The 17,388-nt window shown below is 48.2% G+C and overlaps 3 protein-coding genes across 6 annotated transcripts; 1 reads left to right on the top strand and 2 right to left on the bottom strand.

The window, feature by feature from the left end:
• Positions 1–148: 148 nt before the first annotated feature.
• Positions 149–6,768, top strand: LOC6736014 (serine/threonine-protein kinase Genghis Khan). The gene is made up of 11 exons (XM_016181238.3): positions 149–312; positions 1,233–1,451; positions 1,513–1,784; positions 1,838–4,741; positions 4,803–5,079; positions 5,151–5,579; positions 5,641–5,847; positions 5,911–6,096; positions 6,153–6,246; positions 6,313–6,509; positions 6,583–6,768. Exons 1-11 carry the CDS (start codon positions 285–287, stop codon positions 6,681–6,683), a joined length of 4,914 nt encoding a protein of 1,637 aa, XP_016029399.1. The 5' UTR covers positions 149–284; the 3' UTR covers positions 6,684–6,768.
• A 66-nt stretch (positions 6,769–6,834) lies between these two features.
• LOC27207297 (E3 ubiquitin-protein ligase RBBP6) lies at positions 6,835–12,305 on the bottom strand. 3 transcript variants are annotated; one of them, XM_039291647.2, is made up of 10 exons: positions 12,175–12,285; positions 12,025–12,094; positions 11,135–11,319; positions 10,841–11,075; positions 10,309–10,787; positions 9,976–10,250; positions 9,587–9,912; positions 9,150–9,299; positions 8,796–9,089; positions 6,835–8,735 (listed from the first exon to the last, which is right to left on the bottom strand). In XM_039291647.2, the coding sequence occupies exons 3-10, from the start codon at positions 11,298–11,300 to the stop codon at positions 6,962–6,964; spliced, it is 3,699 nt and encodes a 1,232-aa protein (XP_039147581.1). In that variant the 5' UTR covers positions 11,301–11,319; positions 12,025–12,094; positions 12,175–12,285; the 3' UTR covers positions 6,835–6,961. The 3 variants fall into 3 exon arrangements, with proteins under 3 accessions (XP_039147581.1, XP_039147582.1, XP_016029397.1); XM_039291648.2 differs by having other exon boundaries at positions 12,037–12,094; XM_016183016.3 differs by lacking the exon at positions 12,025–12,094 and having other exon boundaries at positions 12,175–12,305.
• Positions 12,306–12,584: 279 nt separating this feature from the next.
• LOC6739510 lies at positions 12,585–17,137 on the bottom strand. 2 transcript variants are annotated; one of them, XM_016172233.3, is made up of 6 exons: positions 16,797–17,137; positions 15,789–15,876; positions 15,302–15,415; positions 14,603–15,233; positions 14,058–14,538; positions 12,585–13,947 (listed from the first exon to the last, which is right to left on the bottom strand). In XM_016172233.3, exons 2-6 carry the CDS (start codon positions 15,826–15,828, stop codon positions 12,877–12,879), a joined length of 2,337 nt encoding a protein of 778 aa, XP_016029394.1. In that variant the 5' UTR covers positions 15,829–15,876; positions 16,797–17,137; the 3' UTR covers positions 12,585–12,876. The 2 variants fall into 2 exon arrangements, with proteins under 2 accessions (XP_016029394.1, XP_039147584.1); XM_039291650.2 differs by lacking the exon at positions 16,797–17,137 and having other exon boundaries at positions 15,789–15,894.
• Between the last annotated feature and the right edge of the window lie 251 nt (positions 17,138–17,388).

The raw sequence follows: 17,388 nt of genomic DNA, 5'->3' as shown, positions 1-17,388 counted from the left end.
ATAAAATTATAATATAATTTGATAATATAATATAATAATAAATTATGTAAAATATTTATATTATATTACTTGTAATATTATCAGCTGGTAAGGGCGGTGTGACCGCTCTTAAGAATGCCAAAATACCAGTGTTATTTGTGGTATTTATAGGCTGATTTTAAAAGTCAAGAGGGCCACTCTGTTTTCCAAACGAAACGGAACACTACAATTCGACAACAGTTCGGCTTTTCTTTTTGCACTATTTCGAATAAATATGGTTTAGGCCAGACGGAGCAATAACTAAGATGGAATACGAATCTTCCGAAATCAGTGGTAATACGCGCGGCTCGGTGACAGCAAAATCGGCAGTTGGAGGCCGTGTTGGTTTCCCCATTGGGCATTTGTTTTTTCGCACTCTGCCAACCATACATACATATGCATATAAACAATTATTTATTTATATCTGTGCGGAAGAACCAGCCATATAGGCGAGATTCGGGTGTATTGGGCATGCTGGGCGTAGGGTACGGCTCCATACCTAATATATCCTCCTGCACGGGGGGTCGGTCCAACACACATGCATGCCCCGCATACATGTTTGAAAAATCGAAATGGCCCGAATATGAATCGTAAATAGTGGTGGCCAATAGGAGAATGCGGAAAATATGGGAAAGCTGTGCATGCATGGAAATATAGCGGAATCCATTAGGAGTACGGCCTTCTGCTTGCGCCCATTGTTCTCCGGCCCAGTCACTTTGTCCGGGTCTACCTTCCCCCACGTTTCGTCTTCGGTCTCCAGCAATAGCCATAGCCACAGCCGTAACCCACCCGTTTGAGCTGATTTCTGCCCCCCGAGCCGCATTTCTGAGTTGGAAGGAGCCAGGTGTCTGCGACGTCAGTGGGTGCGGCATTGTTGCGGGCTGGCAAATGTTTGCGATGCATGTGTTGGTCGGCTTTTTGGGGTAATACAACAATTGCTCGCGCTCTTGGCCAAAGGAGGACAGTCTCCGAGTTTTTATCAGCTTATATATGTATTTTTTAATGATGCCAAGGATACTTACGTATTAGGTTTCCATTAAACGTTTTAAATTTCTACCCAATTATTTCACAACACTTTGAATATCTAAGCGTTGAGTTGAAAAAAAGTACCTACTAAGCAAATATTTTTAAAGATATCTATATATCTACACACTTTCAAGCATCAAAAGTGGTCATATCTTTTAGTGACTCAAGCACCAAATTCTACGTTGCAGATATAACCACAGGAAGCTGCAAGAAAAGGCTCACATTTCTGAAATGTATTCTAAGCGACACCACAAGCGATCAAAAATGGGCGGCCGAGTTTGGCGAGGACACGGAAGGACATCAGTTTTCGTTGGACTATCTGCTGGACACCTTCATCGTTCTCTATGACGAGTGCAGCAACTCCTCCCTGCGCAGGGAGAAGGGCGTCTCTGATTTCCTCAAACTATGTAACTATGCTCAGTGCGAACCAGATGCTATCAAGTACTTAAAACCTGAATTACCCCGCAGCCAAACCCTTCGTGCACATAGTGCGAAAGATTCGACTAAGCCGAGATGACTTTGACATACTCAAGATCATCGGACGCGGTGCCTTTGGAGAAGTCTGCGTGGTTCAGATGATATCCACCGAAAAGGTGTATGCCATGAAGATCCTGAACAAGTGGGAGATGCTGAAGAGGGCCGAGACGGCCTGCTTTCGCGAGGAGCGGGATGTGTTGGTTTTCGGCGACCGGCAGTGGATCACCAACCTTCACTATGCCTTTCAAGACAATATAAACCTGGTATGTCAGCACTCCTCCTCCCCGTTCTTACCTTATTAACACCTTCCTTTCAGTATCTGGTGATGGACTATTACTGCGGCGGAGACCTGCTTACGCTGCTCAGCAAATTCGAGGACAAGCTGCCCGAGGACATGGCCAAGTTCTACATCACAGAGATGATCCTGGCCATCAACAGTATTCACCAGATAAGGTACGTTCACAGGGACATCAAGCCGGATAATGTACTGCTCGATAAGCGCGGTCACGTGCGCCTGGCTGACTTTGGATCCTGCCTGCGCCTGGACAAGGACGGCACCGTGCAGTCCAACGTGGCCGTGGGCACTCCCGACTACATTTCCCCGGAAATTTTGCGGGCCATGGAGGACGGAAAGGGTCGCTACGGCACGGAGTGCGATTGGTGGTCACTCGGAGTGTGCATGTACGAAATGCTCTACGGAGAGACGCCTTTCTACGCAGAAAGTTTGGTGGAAACCTATGGCAAGATCATGAACCACCAGAACTGTTTCAACTTACCGTCACAAGAAACCCTAAATTACAAGGTATCGGAGACGTCTCAGGACTTGCTCTGCAAACTGATATGTATTCCCGAGAACCGACTTGGTCAGAATGGCATCCAAGACTTCATGGACCACCCCTGGTTTGTGGGCATCGACTGGAAGAACATAAGGCAGGGACCAGCACCGTATGTGCCGGAAGTGTCCAGTCCAACGGATACCTCCAACTTCGATGTGGACGACAACGACGTCCGGTTAACGGACTCTATTCCGCCGTCAGCCAATCCTGCCTTCTCTGGGTTTCACTTGCCGTTTATCGGGTTTACCTTTTCGCTGACCAGCAGCTCCACCTTGGACTCGAAGAAGAACCAGAGCTCGGGCTTCGGAGATGATACCTTGGACACCATAAGCAGTCCCCAGTTGGCCATTCTGCCGAGCAACAACTCGGAGACACCGGTGGACTCCGTTCAGCTCAAGGCACTGAACGATCAGCTAGCGGCCTTGAAGCAGGAAAAGGCCGAGTTGTCAAAGCAACACAACGAGGTTTTCGAACGGCTAAAGACTCAAGACTCTGAACTTCAGGACGCCATCTCCCAGCGAAACATCGCCATGATGGAGTACTCGGAGGTCACTGAGAAACTCTCGGAGCTGCGAAACCAGAAGCAGAAGCTCTCCCGCCAGGTCAGGGACAAGGAGGAGGAGCTTGATGGTGCCATGCAGAAGAACGACAGCCTGCGGAACGAACTGCGAAAGTCGGACAAAACGCGAAGGGAATTGGAGCTGCACATTGAGGATGCCGTCATCGAGGCTGCCAAAGAAAAGAAGCTGCGGGAGCACGCGGAGGACTGCTGCAGGCAGCTGCAGATGGAGCTGCGGAAGGGCTCCTCGAGTGTGGAGACAACTATGCCACTCAGCATTTCCTCCGAGATGTCGTCGTACGAGATCGAACGCCTTGAACTCCAGTTCTCGGAGAAGCTAAGTCATCAGCAGACGCGCCACAATATGGAGCTGGAAGCACTGCGCGAGCAGTTCAGCGAGCTAGAGAACGCGAATTTGGCACTCACCAAGGAGTTGCAACAAACACAGGAAAGGCTGAAGTACACTCAAATGGAGTCGATTACCGATTCCGCGGAAACGCTTTTGGAATTGAAGAAGCAGCATGACTTGGAGAAGAGCTCGTGGTTCGAGGAGAAGCAGAGGTTAAGCTCCGAGGTGAATCTCAAGTCGAAGAGTCTAAAGGAACTTCAAGCGGAGGACGACGAGATCTTCAAGGAGTTGCGAATGAAACGGGAGGCCATCACCTTGTGGGAGCGGCAAATGGCGGAGATTATTCAATGGGTGTCCGATGAGAAAGACGCGCGTGGCTACTTGCAGGCCTTGGCCACCAAAATGACGGAGGAGTTGGAGTACCTGAAGCATGTGGGTACCTTCAACAACAACGGTGTGGACAATAAGAACTGGAGGAACCGGCGCTCCCAGAAGCTGGACAAGATGGAGCTGCTCAACCTGCAGAGCGCGCTGCAAAGGGAGATTCAGGCCAAGAACATGATATCGGATGAGCTGAGTCAAACCAGATCGGACCTCATATCCACACAGAAAGAGGTTCGGGACTACAAGAAGCGGTACGACTCCATCCTGCACGATTTCCAAAAGAAGGAAACCGAACTGCGGGACTTGCAGAAGGGAGGCTTGGAATACTCCGAGTCGTTCCTCAACAAATCAACGCATCATGGGCTAAGCAGCGCCTTCTTCCGCGACATGTCGAAGAACTCCGAGATTATAGATTCTGCTGAGAGCTTTGGCAACGAATCCGGCGACAATTTCACTCCCAACTTCTTCCAGTCCGGCAATTCGGGCATGCTCTTCAACTACGAGCCAAAGTATGCGGGTAAGAACAGCAAGGATCATTCGTCCATGAAAGAAGCCTCGGTCAGCGATTTGTCCCGCGAGGAGAGCGACCAGCTGGTCAAGGAATCTCAGAAGAAAGTGCCCGGCAACACGGCGATCCATCAGTTCCTGGTGCGCACATTCAGCAGTCCCACAAAATGCAATCACTGCACATCGCTGATGGTGGGGCTCACACGGCAGGGCGTGGTGTGCGAGATCTGCGGATTCGCCTGTCACACGATCTGCTGCCAGAAGGTGCCCACCACGTGCCCCGTGCCCGTGGATCAGACGAAGCGGCCGCTGGGCATCGATCCCACCAGGGGAATCGGCACGGCATACGAGGGCTACGTAAAGGTCCCCAAGTCGGGGGTGATTAAGCGGGGATGGATTAGGCAGTTCGTAGTGGTTTGCGACTTTAAGTTGTTCCTCTATGACATTTCGCCGGATCGGTGTGCATTGCCCAGCGTGAGCGTGTCCCAAGTGCTGGATATGAGGGATCCCGAGTTCTCGGTGGGAAGTGTGCGCGAAAGCGACGTCATCCATGCCGCCAAGAAAGATGTGCCATGTATTTTCAAGGTGAACAGACTGCCAGCGCGGCATCTCCCGAGACTAAATGTGTGCATCTTCCTCATTCCAGATAAAAACCGCCCTTATCGATGGCGGTCTTTCGCTGAACACCCTTATGCTCGCGGACAACGAGTCGGAGAAGTCCAAGTGGGTCATTGCCCTGGGAGAACTACATCGAATATTGAAACGAAACAGCTTACCAAATACTGCTATATTTAAAGTTAACGAGATTCTGGACAATACCCTGTCTTTAATAAGAAACGCATTGTGTTCGGTCATCATATATCCAAATCAAATACTCTTGGGCACCGAAGACGGCCTGTTCTACATTAATCTGGACCAGTACGGTAAGCAATCACATTTTGTGAAAAGTTGCAACTAGAAGAGGGCACAACTAAATGCTAACTAACTTTTCCAGAGATCGCTCGTATTGGCGAAAGCAAGAAGATTCTTCAGCTATGGTACATTGAAGAGGAGCAGATCCTCGTCATTCTCTGCGGGAAGCAGCGCAATTTGCGTTTATTACCAATAAGGGCATTAGAGGCTAGTGATGTCGAGTGGATCAAGGTGGTCGAATCGAAGAACTGCATATCTGCTTGCACTGGAATAATCCGCCGCTTCCCCAACATCGTCTACTCATTTATCATCGCTCTGAAGCGGCCGAATAACCACACACAAATCGTAGTTTACGAAATCAATAGAACGCGCACAAGACACCAGAAGACTTGCGAATTCACCATTGGCTACATGGCGCAGCACCTGCAGATTCTGTCCGACATGCGATTGGTTGTGGCTCACCAAAGCGGATTTACCGCATACTTCCTGCGCGGAGAAGCAACTGCAATGTGTGAGTAGTAATGGATGGCGTTTTGTGAGAGTGTTTATAACGTCTGGGTATCTTTCAATAGCTTTGGTTCATCCGGAGAACCAGTTATGTGCATTTTTGAACTACTCCGGAGTGGATGCGGTCAGGGTCATTGAAATTCTGTGCCCCAGCGGCGGCAACTTCGGGGAGTACTTGCTGGTGTTCCAGACTCTGGCCATATACGTAGACCTGCAAGGGCGGAAGTCCCGGGATAGGGAAATCATGTATCCAGCCTTCCCTACGTATATAAGTGAGTAAAAACGAGATGCGGCTATGACTCATGCTGGATAACTCTTTTGTGGACTCATTCCAGCCTTTTGTGATGGTCACTTGCTGGTGTTTTCTGATACACATTTGGATATATTCAATACGCAGACTGCCGAATGGGTGCAGTCAATTGGACTGAAGCAATCACTTCCCCTAAACAATCTGGGAAACGTGGTGCTGTCCTCGGTCAATGACACTCCGCTGATTGTTTACCTATCCAATATTCACACAAGTAAGCTAAATCAACGTCTGTTTATCAGGGCCATAAAACACATGCTTTTTTTGCAGAGGGCCTTTTGCAATACCGCGACGGAAATCGAAAGGGAATGCCGAGCATAAAGCGGAGATTCTCCATCAGGGAGATAAACAAGACCATCAAAAGGTTGGGCTTCAGTTAACCCATTGGCGCAATCGATTCGAGTCCTCATTATTCGCTTTTTATTTGTAGTGATCGTAGATCAAAGATGATATCAGCACCGACTAATTTCAACCACATTTCTCACATGGGGCCAGGGGATGGCATTCAAAATCAACGACTCCTAGACTTACCAACCACGCTCGAAACAGCCGATCAAGCCTGCAGTCCAATAATACATTCGCTGAGTTGCATACCCCAGAGTAGAAAATCCAATTTTCTAGAACAAGGCAAGCAGCATTTAGTGCACAGACTAGTCGAGTTTGCCTAATGCATATATATATTACTATTCTGTGCTTTCAGTGGATGCAAACTCCGATGACTATGGCAATGACAACATTATCTCCAGAACGCCCAGTCCAATGGCATCGTCCTTCATGGACGGCTTAAGCAATAATGATTAACTTCAGTCAATCTCTACACGTGTAATTTAATCGATTTTTTAAGATAACTGTTTGTAATAAACATATTTAATTTCTCGAATATCAATCCACCGTCTTCTAACTCGGCGGGAAATCGAATTTTAGATCATAATTTTAGACCACAAGCAAGCAATCCTTGAGTAGTTCTGTTTTATTTGTATACTTATAGTTGCATGATAAATACATACATTAAAAATCTTTGATTTGTACACAATAATCTTCAATATTTATATCATTCTTATCTCGTAGCCTACCGTAACCTACTTCTTAGATTTTTTCTTCTTTTTCAAAATCTTGCTCTTCTTTTTGCTCTTCGGATCCTTGCGTTTCTCGCTCTTCAACGAATCGGTTGACGAATATTTCGAATGTTTCTTCAGCTTCTTATCCCGCTGCTTCCTCTGCTCCATGCCGTTGTCCGAGGACGCGCCCTCCTTCTGTATCGTGTTATCATATTTTACAACTAAGCTGCTCGACGCACTGGGGTCGACGCACTTGCGGAACGGGTTGTCTGGACGACAGGGCTTGGGAGGAGCAGCCACGGCTGTTACAGAGGAGACAACTCGGCTGTCGCTGGACTTGGTGTTTCTGGCCGCCCTGCGATCCGAGTCGTCGCTATTGTTTTGATCGTGTTTTCCGTGCCTGGAGTCGGACCGCTCCTTGTTCTGGCGCCTCAGCTTGTCGTCCTCCGGCGAGCTTCGCTTGTACGAACGCTCCTGCCTCTTCTCTGAAGGCGGTGCCCTGTCGCGGGATCTGTTGTCCCTCTTCCGGCTGCCATGACGATCCGACCTGCCGCGGTTCGCATCGTCGTCGGAGCTCCTTGCGCCCGCCCCCCGGCGCCTGTCCTTCGACTTGTCCCGCGAACGGCTTCTGTCATTGGAAATCTTGGTGCCCAGCCTATCCTTTACCGACCTGCTGCTGGTACGCCTGGGTGAAGAGGAGCGATCCTTGTCACTGCGAACTACGGCGCGGTCCTTGCTGTTGTCCTTGGAGTTGATAATGACTTGAAACTCCATGGGTCTGATGGCATTAATAGCCTTGGCAAATATTGCGTTCTCAGCCTTCCGCAGGACGTCTGAAGTTATTTCCGACGGATCGTCGGAGGCCCCGGCAGCTTTTTTGGAGGAATCCTCCAAACCTAAGTTGTTCTCCTCCATTTCCCATTTGGATAGATTGACAGAGTTAGCCTCGCTGAGTTTGCTTCTTGGGCCGAGATTATCGTCGCCAGCAGCACCCACAGTAAGGATGGAATGGCTCTTGGGATTAACGTTTTCAGTGGCGTTGTGAGCAGGGGAAAGCTGAGCCGCATTGATCTCAAAGCTGGGACTTTGAGCCCTGGGAGACAAGACTTTATAATTTGACTCGTTCATTAGTGAGCTGTGGTTAATATCCGAGTCAGATCGATTAACTGAGGAGCTCTTCTTCTGGCGATCCCCTTTCTCCTTCTTAGCGCGCTTGTCCTTCTTGTTCTTCTTGCGCTCAGCCTTGTCCTTGTCCTTCTTCTTCTTCTTGCGATCTTTTGACAACGGACTCTTCGCCTTGTTCTCCTTGCCCACATTGGTCTCCATTTCCGACATGTTGATGTCGGGCTGGGAGGCCATAATTCTGGCCTTCGCGGTCAGATAATCGTCGTGAACATTTTCCGGCGTCTTCGGCGAACTCTCGCGTTCCCTCAACTGGGCAGCAGTCATTTTCGGTGTGGTGATCTTTGCTGGTGGCGTCAGGCTCCTGTAGGTGCTGTCGTTCGGCTTCGGTTCCTTGCTAGTGCTGCGAGACCTGTGCCTCTTTCGTGGCGCCTCGTCGTGCCTGTTTTCCCCCTTCTTCTTGCTGCTTTCGGCCTTGCTGCTTTGTGATGCTTCCGAACTGGTCGGGTGCTTGTTCCTGTAGACGTCTTCATCGGCCAGCTGCAACGGCTCGAATCCGGGGGGAGGAGGCTCAACTGCCTCCGTTTTGGGAGCACTAGGCTTGTTGTACGGCTTGTCTCTGTAATCACTCTTGTAGCCCGGCTTTGGAGATACAGAGCGACGATGACCAGATCTAAAAAGCAGAGAGTAGACAATCAATTTAAGCACACGGAATAGGCTGGTTGTAAACTACCTTTTGATTCTGCCACCTGGTGACTTAGAGCCATCATTCGGCTGGCGACTAGAACGAGGGTGGCGCATATGCCGTTCGTAGCTATGTTCTCGCTTCCTTTCCCGGGATCGCGGTCTTTTGTCCTTGAGATTGTCCCTGGAGTTGTCCTTTTCGTAAATGGGAGACTTAAAGCGATGCCTCTGTCTATCCGGGGACCTTGACCTGTGGCGGTCAGAGCTTCGAAAGCGGTCCACCTTCTTCCGCTCCTTCTCCTTCATGATGCGATTGAAGGCCTCCAACGGATCGTCAATGAGACTGCAAAACATTGGGATTACTTGTCATCCCATGCTTCTACCACGTAGTAGAGATACTCACCCGGAACCGACCTTCGCTGCCACCCCTTGGTATATCGAGGCTAAATTTGGGGACTGAAATGGTTGTGACATATTCATATTCATACCTCCGCCTGCAGATCCGTACGGCGCACGCATTGGGTGTACGGATTGGTTTTGATACGGCACATAGCTGCAATTTCAGAAGTTAATTACAATTCAAAAAGCTTAACGTTGATTGTAAGCAATACTGTTTTAATTAGGAATAACCAATATTCAACAAAGCATAAAGGCGCGTTAGCCCAGAGCTTAAATTACTCTTAACTAGTGTGTGTATAGTCTCGGTTGGAACTTAAAAATATTGAGATCAGGCAGGACCGGCTGCGTATTGACTCGTCAACACCTCGGAGTTCCAGTGGCCTCGACACTTGACTCTATCCACATGGTGGCGGGATCCAGACGGGTGGAAATGAAACCTACCTGAGGGGAGGCCTCTGTCCCATGTTGTTAAACCCGTTGTTGTAGGCTGGCATGTGGTGACTCATCATGTGCATTGGAGGTGGGCCCCGCTGCATTTGCATATAAGGGGGCTTATAGGCAGCCGATCGACGAGCTTCTTCCGATTCGGCCATCATGTGCCCCTGGTAGCTGGGCAGGGTGCCAATGGGCAAGGGCAGGAGACTGCGATCCTTGTTAACAGACTCCGATTTCGATGGACGTTGGTGCTTGTGATCGTGATCGGAAACATAATCCGATCTGTCTCGTCGGTGAGAGGATTCACTTCTGTGGGAATAACTGGGGGATCTCTGAAACATTGAGGTTATAATTAAGTATCTATATTGCAAATGTGCCAAATATGTATGTCTTACTTTGCTGGGCACTGATGTAGAATCAGCTGCTGGCTGGGGCATTTTTATGGTAATGTTATCCTCGTAGTCTGAATCATATTTATCTTTCTCCTTCTGTGTTGGTTCTGTGGTTGCAGGTTGCTCCGGAGATTCCGATTTAGGTGGATTGCTGCCATTGGTTTCGGTTTCTTGTTGCTTTACAGGTTTCACCTCAGTCTCTTCGGATTCCTTCTCCGCGACCGCCTTTTCCTCCACTTCTTTTTCGACAGGAGGTTTTTCCTCATTTTTTACTGCAGCTAAAAAAGAAAATTCGTTTTATTTTCATTGAGCGATACCCGAGTATACTGAGCTTACCTGGCTTAGCCGCGCTTTTGTTATACCCAGTCTCGTTTTTAAAGGCGTTCACTGAATTCCTTAAGAACCGATTAGGTATCAGGGAGCCAGGGGAACAGTTCTTCTCCTTGCAGTCGGGGCACTCACTGTCCTCTGACTCCAATAAGGAGGTTCGCACACAGTCGTCACAAAAGGAACTTCCGCAGCAGGGTATCATGACAGCGTCGACGAATATATCTCGGCATATGCCGCATATGAGATCCTCCGGTATCTCTTGGTTTTGTACAGCAGGCAGTACAAAATCGGCTGATTCGTTCTCAGCCGCATCTGGCTTGTCGCGGAAAGACCGCGGAATACCAGTGTTCCGTTTGACCTCTTGCTGGTCCTTTCCCCCCACAAAGGGACAGTTCTTGATCCAGTGTCCGCTTTTCTTGCATTTGTTGCATCGGTAGGATGCGGGAACTTCGCCCACTTGCGATTGTCCTTTAATACGATGGTACCTAAACGGAAAGTACATTAGATGATGGTTTTGTAACGACTTAAAACCACATACGTCTTGGGATCATAGTCGACTGTGCTCTGCATCATCATTGCCTGGATTTTGTCCTCCTCAGTGCCTTGCATTTTGGACAGGTCCATGTTGAAGTTGTCCTGCTTGGCAGGCGCCGCCGAAAAGGCATTTTCTGCTGCTGGTGGCTCCCAGCCCTTCTTTGTGGGATGGGCGATGGGGATGCGCGATATGATCAGCGTTGTGTTCTTGGGAATAAGGACCCCATCGTCCTTGTATTCTGGAAAAGGAAGGGAAACCATGTAGCAGGGGAACAATTCTAAATTGCGGTGGACATACCTTCTTTACTCTGCGCATTTGTGATCTGAAGATCAAAGTCGATGATTTTGCCCAGTCGCTTCTGCTGCACAATCTCCCTTTTCAAGTCCCCGACAGAAATGTGAAGTCCATCAAAAGTAATTGTATCAAAGTTAAGTGTACTCTTAAATTTATAGTGTACCGACATAGTTGCATATGAGAGAAATCTGCGATGAAGAGATTAAATACGATTATCTTAAAGTGTCCACGGCAATTGGGTTATCAGAGTCAAAACAGAGGGAGTACAGAATATGCTTCATAAATATCTTAATAAACAAACAGATAAAGCTGTTTACATAATGTTTTCAAAGCTCGAGCAAAGCGCTAAAATTGTGTGGCAATGCGCTGCAATCCTAAAAACATGATCGAAACGTTTAAGTGGACAGTCTAAAACTGAAGCTATGCAAATAGTCGATTTGTGGGAAACATGATATTTCATCAAATCTTAAGAGATCACTAAAATAAGCTACTAAACAGTGGCAAACCATGCAGGTTCAGAAATCAGTATTGATTGCATCGGGATAAGGTGAAAGTGCGAACTCATTCATTGGTGCTGTGCTATAATTACAGCGGCTGGTCAATTTTCTAATAAGTACGAACTCATTGGCCCTTCACCAAAGTATGCCGAATATAGATTCCCGATTTGCACCACGCACTTAACTTCAACCGCGGATAATTATGCCAGCATAAGACATTACATATGTACGTATGCGAAGTTGCACAATTTCGGCAACATGCGTGTGTGCCGCCTAAAATCCGGTCAGATTCATGGGCATTCTGCAAACATTTTTTACATTTTGCATTTTTTGCACCTTTGCATGGCCAGCAGCATAAAATTGCATGTGCATAAAAATACACACGCGAAAACTTACATATGTACGTACACTTCGGGTTTCTTCCAAGATAAGTGGTCGTTCGGACTTAAACCGCACTGGAATTGTCCTGAGGATTGCAAGGCATCGCAGTTCACACGTGTTGTTTACTACCGGCAAGCAGCTGGCACAAAAATAGCAATTACTTACACTACTCTGCAAGCACATAAAAACTCCGACGATTTTATTTTTTTCCAATTTACTAGAGATGCGAACGTGACGCCAAAGCCCTAGAGATGTGAAATGCGGACACACACGCTGGTATCGATAGAGGCCAAGATATCGATATTGATGTTGGAGTGTGATTTATATTGCAAAGTGAAAGTCTTTAACAAAATTGGATAATCTTGATAAGTGTTGTAATGTAACGGTAAGCATTTATTAAATGTGCATTGCTGTGAATCAATTTTTACATGTTGTTTGCAAAGGCCGCAATTCTGCGTCAGTTATCCTACGCGTGAAACGATGGAATGGAACGCAGTGCATAACTATTAGTATCGATAATTTAAAGAATCAAATAACTGTTGAGCCGCAGTAAATAAAACAGAATTAAAAACTAATTTAGAGAATAAAAAGGTTCAAAAATTTATTAACAGCAGTTAAACCGAACTACAACCATGTTTTGCTTATATTAGATCCAAAAAATTCGATGCAATCCTAATTTAGTCTTAACTCGAGTATTTACATAAACAACTTTTGCGACAAAGTGCACATACAATCTAATAAAATCTACTGCTTTTTGTATCACCGCATTTTCGATATTTGCACGTGTTCTTAAATATAATACAGGATTCCTAATTACAAAGAAGTAATGGGGTTAGACGCTCTCGCTTGCGCAGATGCTCCTAAAAACTAGCCAACATAGGCGAATGGATTGTAAGGAGGCGGGAAGTAGTTGGGGAAGGATTGGCCTGGCTGGCCGGGAATGGTGGCGGTTATTAATCTAGTGACGGCTGTGGGAACGACGGAGGTTGAGAAGATGGTGGTGTAGGCGGTCCTCGCGCCGAAGGTCAGCTTCAGAACCTTGGAGCTCGTTTCCGTTACCATGGACTGCTGCACCTCGGTGGAGGTGATGAACTGCTGCGGGGCAATGGGCAAGAGTGGGTTGAAGGGATTGAAGGGGTTGATCGAGAAGGGATATTGAGAGGATGGCGTTGGCATGGAAATCGTGGCGACATCAGTAACGTATTCCGTCTTCTCCACCACACCCACGGACTTGGAGAGGGTTCTCATGATGGTCTCGGTTCCTCTGACCAGCGGCACCACATGGGACTCCCAGATGGTCTCCAGCTTGATCACGGGTCGCGTGGAAGTTATCAAGCTGTTTTGCAGCGTTTCCGGGAAGCTAATCGATTCCGGGAGCAGAGGGATTAGTGGGCTGGTTACATTACTCTTGGCCTCAACTTTGAGTTTTGGCTTGATCTTTGCGTCGAATTTGCCCGTATTATCTTCATCTCCGAACTCGAGGTCCAGGTTGATTTCCGACCCAGCCTCGTCCAAACTTCCTTCGAAGTCCTTGAAGTTCTTTGAGGGATTGAAGTCGTCGCTCAAGGGGGAAATGGTCTGGGTTACAGTGATGAGACTGGTGTAATCGTAGGTCTGAACCAGGGTAAATTGGATGGTCTCGTTTCTTTTCGCGTACACGACTGGGAGGATCTGGGTCTTCAGCTTGGTGTGCGTTATGGAAAAGGACTCCGTTATGGTCTCCAGGCTGGGGGTCTCGGTCTCCTCGCCCAGATAGATGGGCTTCAAGGTCGTAACGCTGCCTGTTAAGGTCTTGTCATCGGTGCTGGCGGTGGCCTCCAAAATGTTCTCCGTCAGCGGGCCATCGTCTTCGGAGTACTCCTTGGTGTGCTCCTCCTGGATCACCTTCTCAATGGTTGAGGTGACGGTCAGGAAGCGCGTTTTCTTAACCACGCCAGCCTGAAACGAATGAACGCCATTAATGGGGCTTATGGGCGTGGGAACTTTAGACAAAGAAACTCATAGTCTCATAGTTTGAAATGGAAAAAAAGACACAACGACATCATTACCTGGAATATAAACGGAGTCTTAATGGTCGCAATTTCGTAATAGGTGTCTATGAATGGTTGGGGTGTCGATATCTCCACGTTCAACGTTTGCACAAAGTATTTGGAGTTGGGATCGTCGTTATTGTTGTTCGCAACTGGGCCGTTCTGGGAGCCGGACGCCTCAAGATCCCTGCCGTTGTTTATGGCCTGGTTGGTGATGATGTCCACGGGGATCTCATCACTGGGAGCCGTGTCGTTTTGAACGGTGGTGGGCACATTGGGGTTGGCGTTCTTCCTTATGTTCACCTTGGGCTTCGGCGAGGACTTGTACTGCCATCTGCCAGGTCGCCTGTTGAGCTTGAATGCATTGGGACTCACGACGGACACAGGCTCCTCCTGCACAGCATTCGCATTTGCTTTAGACCGATACGAGTGGCGGGCGGTAGTTTCAGTTGCTGATGGAGCTACTGCCGGCTTGGAACTCTGGGTGTGCTTGTTCCTCCTGCAATAGAAGGATCAATTTTACAAGGTAATCATAAGAAACCTTGCAATGTGGCTTCTATTACCGCTTTCCCTTGGGACGCGAGGGCTTTCTGGTGCCCGATGATCCTCGGTTGTCGCGACCGCTTTGGTGGCTCTTCCTTGGTGGCTTGCTGGCCAGTTGGGTCTGGATGGAGGACTCCTTCAGAGTCCTGCTCGGCTGGATGGAGGGCGTAACTGGTTTGTTGGTCCGCGACTGCCGGGGCTTGCTCTTCTTCTCCACACTGGCGACTGCGTGGACCTGGGAGACCTTGGAGAATTTACCAGAGTCCTTGGTCGCCGTCACGATGCTCCTGAACTCAGTGGACCGCGTTTGGTGGCCATGCACGGGCTCCTTCTTGGACGGATATATCCTTTGGCGGTCGGCCTCGCCCTTGGACTTGAAGTTCACCAGGCGGTAGGTTTCCTCGGCGAACTGCTCGGGCTGGCGGGAGAGCAGGTCGTATTCGGGGGCATTCAGAAGCGTCTGGATGGGCGAGTTGGAGAGACTGATGTTGTAAGATTCAATCTGGGATGTCTCGGTCTCGGGAATGACATTCGAGTGAGTCACGATCAAAGGCGTTGGCTTGATGCCGACACTCTCCTTTTCCTTCTTCGTCACTTTCGGCTTAGTCTCTATAATGTTGATTATCTCGTGCGTGTCGTTGGATTTAAGTTCTATTAATATTAATATTGCTCATTTAGGAAAGTAGTTCTGATATTATACGAATAATCAATGCACTCACCGAAGGCTGGAGAACTTTGGGGCGAGAACACCATGACGGTGTTGCCAATCGTGGTTGTGAAGTCCAGGAAGCCATAGACAGTTTGAGTGAGTAGCTCAACATCGCCGCAAGTAGCTGGGGGAAAGGGTATCCGAAATCGGTGTTTAGTCCATAGAATATCTTTTGTGTTGTTAGGCTTACAGATATACAAATAAATATGAATTCAAGGCAACACGCCTCGTAATGTACAAGCGCGAAATTTCTTTGTAAACTGGTTTTCTGAAAGAGTTTTTCTGATTGGCAGGCGCAATTACTCAAGAAAATACACATTCAATTTATTAAAACAATATGACGAAGATCGAAGTGATTGCAATTAAGATATGTTTTTGCCAATAGGGTAGGGTAAAAAGCGAACGCAGCAACTTTAAGGTATAATATATGCGAGTCTCGAGGTTTCTCCTCCCTACAAGGAGGTGTTAGAAAGTTGATCTTAACTCTATGGACTCACCGCTTCCGAGGGCGCAGAGAATGAGCAGGTGGCGCAGCATGTTGGTAAGACTCGGCAGGTGAAAAGCTCAGAAAAATATTGATAAGATCTGAAAACCGAAGAAGTGAATGCTGTGATAGGTGTTAACTGTTTTCGGGCAATTAAAAGGCTTTCACCCGCATTTCGAATTTGAATAATGATGTGAATAATTAAGCTGTGTAGCACAAATGTTTAATTGGCCTTGTTAAGAGTGGACCACTGCGATAGCTTCTCGGTCCAGTTTATTGCGTACGGCCTAATTGAGGCCATAAACATTCAAATTGGCCACCGTAACACTCGTGAGTACATGTGGGCTTGAAAGCGAGTGTTTTGTACTCATTCGGGGTTATCTGTGCAAGTGGCTCCGCGTTATGTAAACTTCCCAGTACTCGGAGTCGCGGAGCTGGGCCAGCTTTGTTTGGATTTCGTATGCTCGCATTGCGATCGATCATTAGTTACAAAATTGAGTTGAGCCAATTTGCTGACAGCCAGTTGGCTGGCTGGCTGGTGGTGTATGGTTAAGATTATTCAGCCAGCGACCGCTAACTCTTGGCATTGAATGGGCAAGCTGGGCAAAACTGGGTAGGGTGGCCCCGATGATGGAGCACATATGAGCGCGGAGTACATGTGTACATTATCTGGCGATCTTTCGCGGCGGCAGATCACTTTGGTCTTTCGGAGGCGCCGTGCCAAATGCCTGGCTCCCACAGAACTGGTCAGATCACTTTTCGTGGCTGAAAACATTGAAACCGCCACGGAGTGCGAGTAGTTTTCGCACCCACTGTATGTAACCAATGCACACGCACACTCGCAAGCACAAAGACAATCGAAAGCATTAGGTCATTGAGAAACATTGAATAGAGAAAGGCTTGGGCCTCCAGCTTGGAACTGGGCTCGGGCCTGGGTCTTTGGTATTTAGCTCCGAGGCTGCGACTCCGCGACTGGTAATCGGTAATCAATTCAGTTTCTTTTCTTCCGCGGATAACTCACTTGCACTTCCAGCTCGAGAGTGGGTTTCGTTCAGTGGCAGCTCATGTTTTCATTCACGTTCGCCAGCTACTTGCCACATACACGCTCAAAAGTGCATTTTCCAAGCACTGATTCGGGGGGGCAACAACGATGCACTGGCTAACGGGCTAAAACATATTCCGAGCGAAATCATGAACTCCGTCCGCTGCTGCTGGCCGAGACAATTATGAAACTGAGGCAGAAAGCCAAGCTATCGGTGGGTCCAACGCGGAGCATAGAGCTGGAGTGGCCACGAATGAATCCGAGTCCCAAACCGAACGTGTCTGAATCTGAATGTGAATCTGAATCCGAATCCGAGCCACAGCTACCATGGCCTGCACACATGCGCATTCGCGGACTCCCGAAGAGAACGGCCACATCGTCGGCGGTGGCGGTGGCAGTGGTAATGGTAATTGTGGCTGGCCGAAGAGTAGGGTTACTCGCGCCGATCCCAAAACCAGTTTGCCACTCTTGCTTTTCCGTTCCGAAACGCCGTGGGAATAACTAAACTTTCGGTGGCCAAAGACCGACTTGCAGCGGCTGCTTCAGCTGGGCGAAGAGTTTTGAAAAACCA

The sequence above is a fragment of the Drosophila simulans genome, chromosome 2R (assembly GCF_016746395.2).
Source record: "Drosophila simulans strain w501 chromosome 2R, Prin_Dsim_3.1, whole genome shotgun sequence".
In the NCBI taxonomy this organism is placed as follows: domain Eukaryota; kingdom Metazoa; phylum Arthropoda; class Insecta; order Diptera; family Drosophilidae; genus Drosophila; species Drosophila simulans.
Note: the sequence above shows the minus strand (reverse complement) of the source record. Positions and strands in the feature narration are given on the sequence as shown.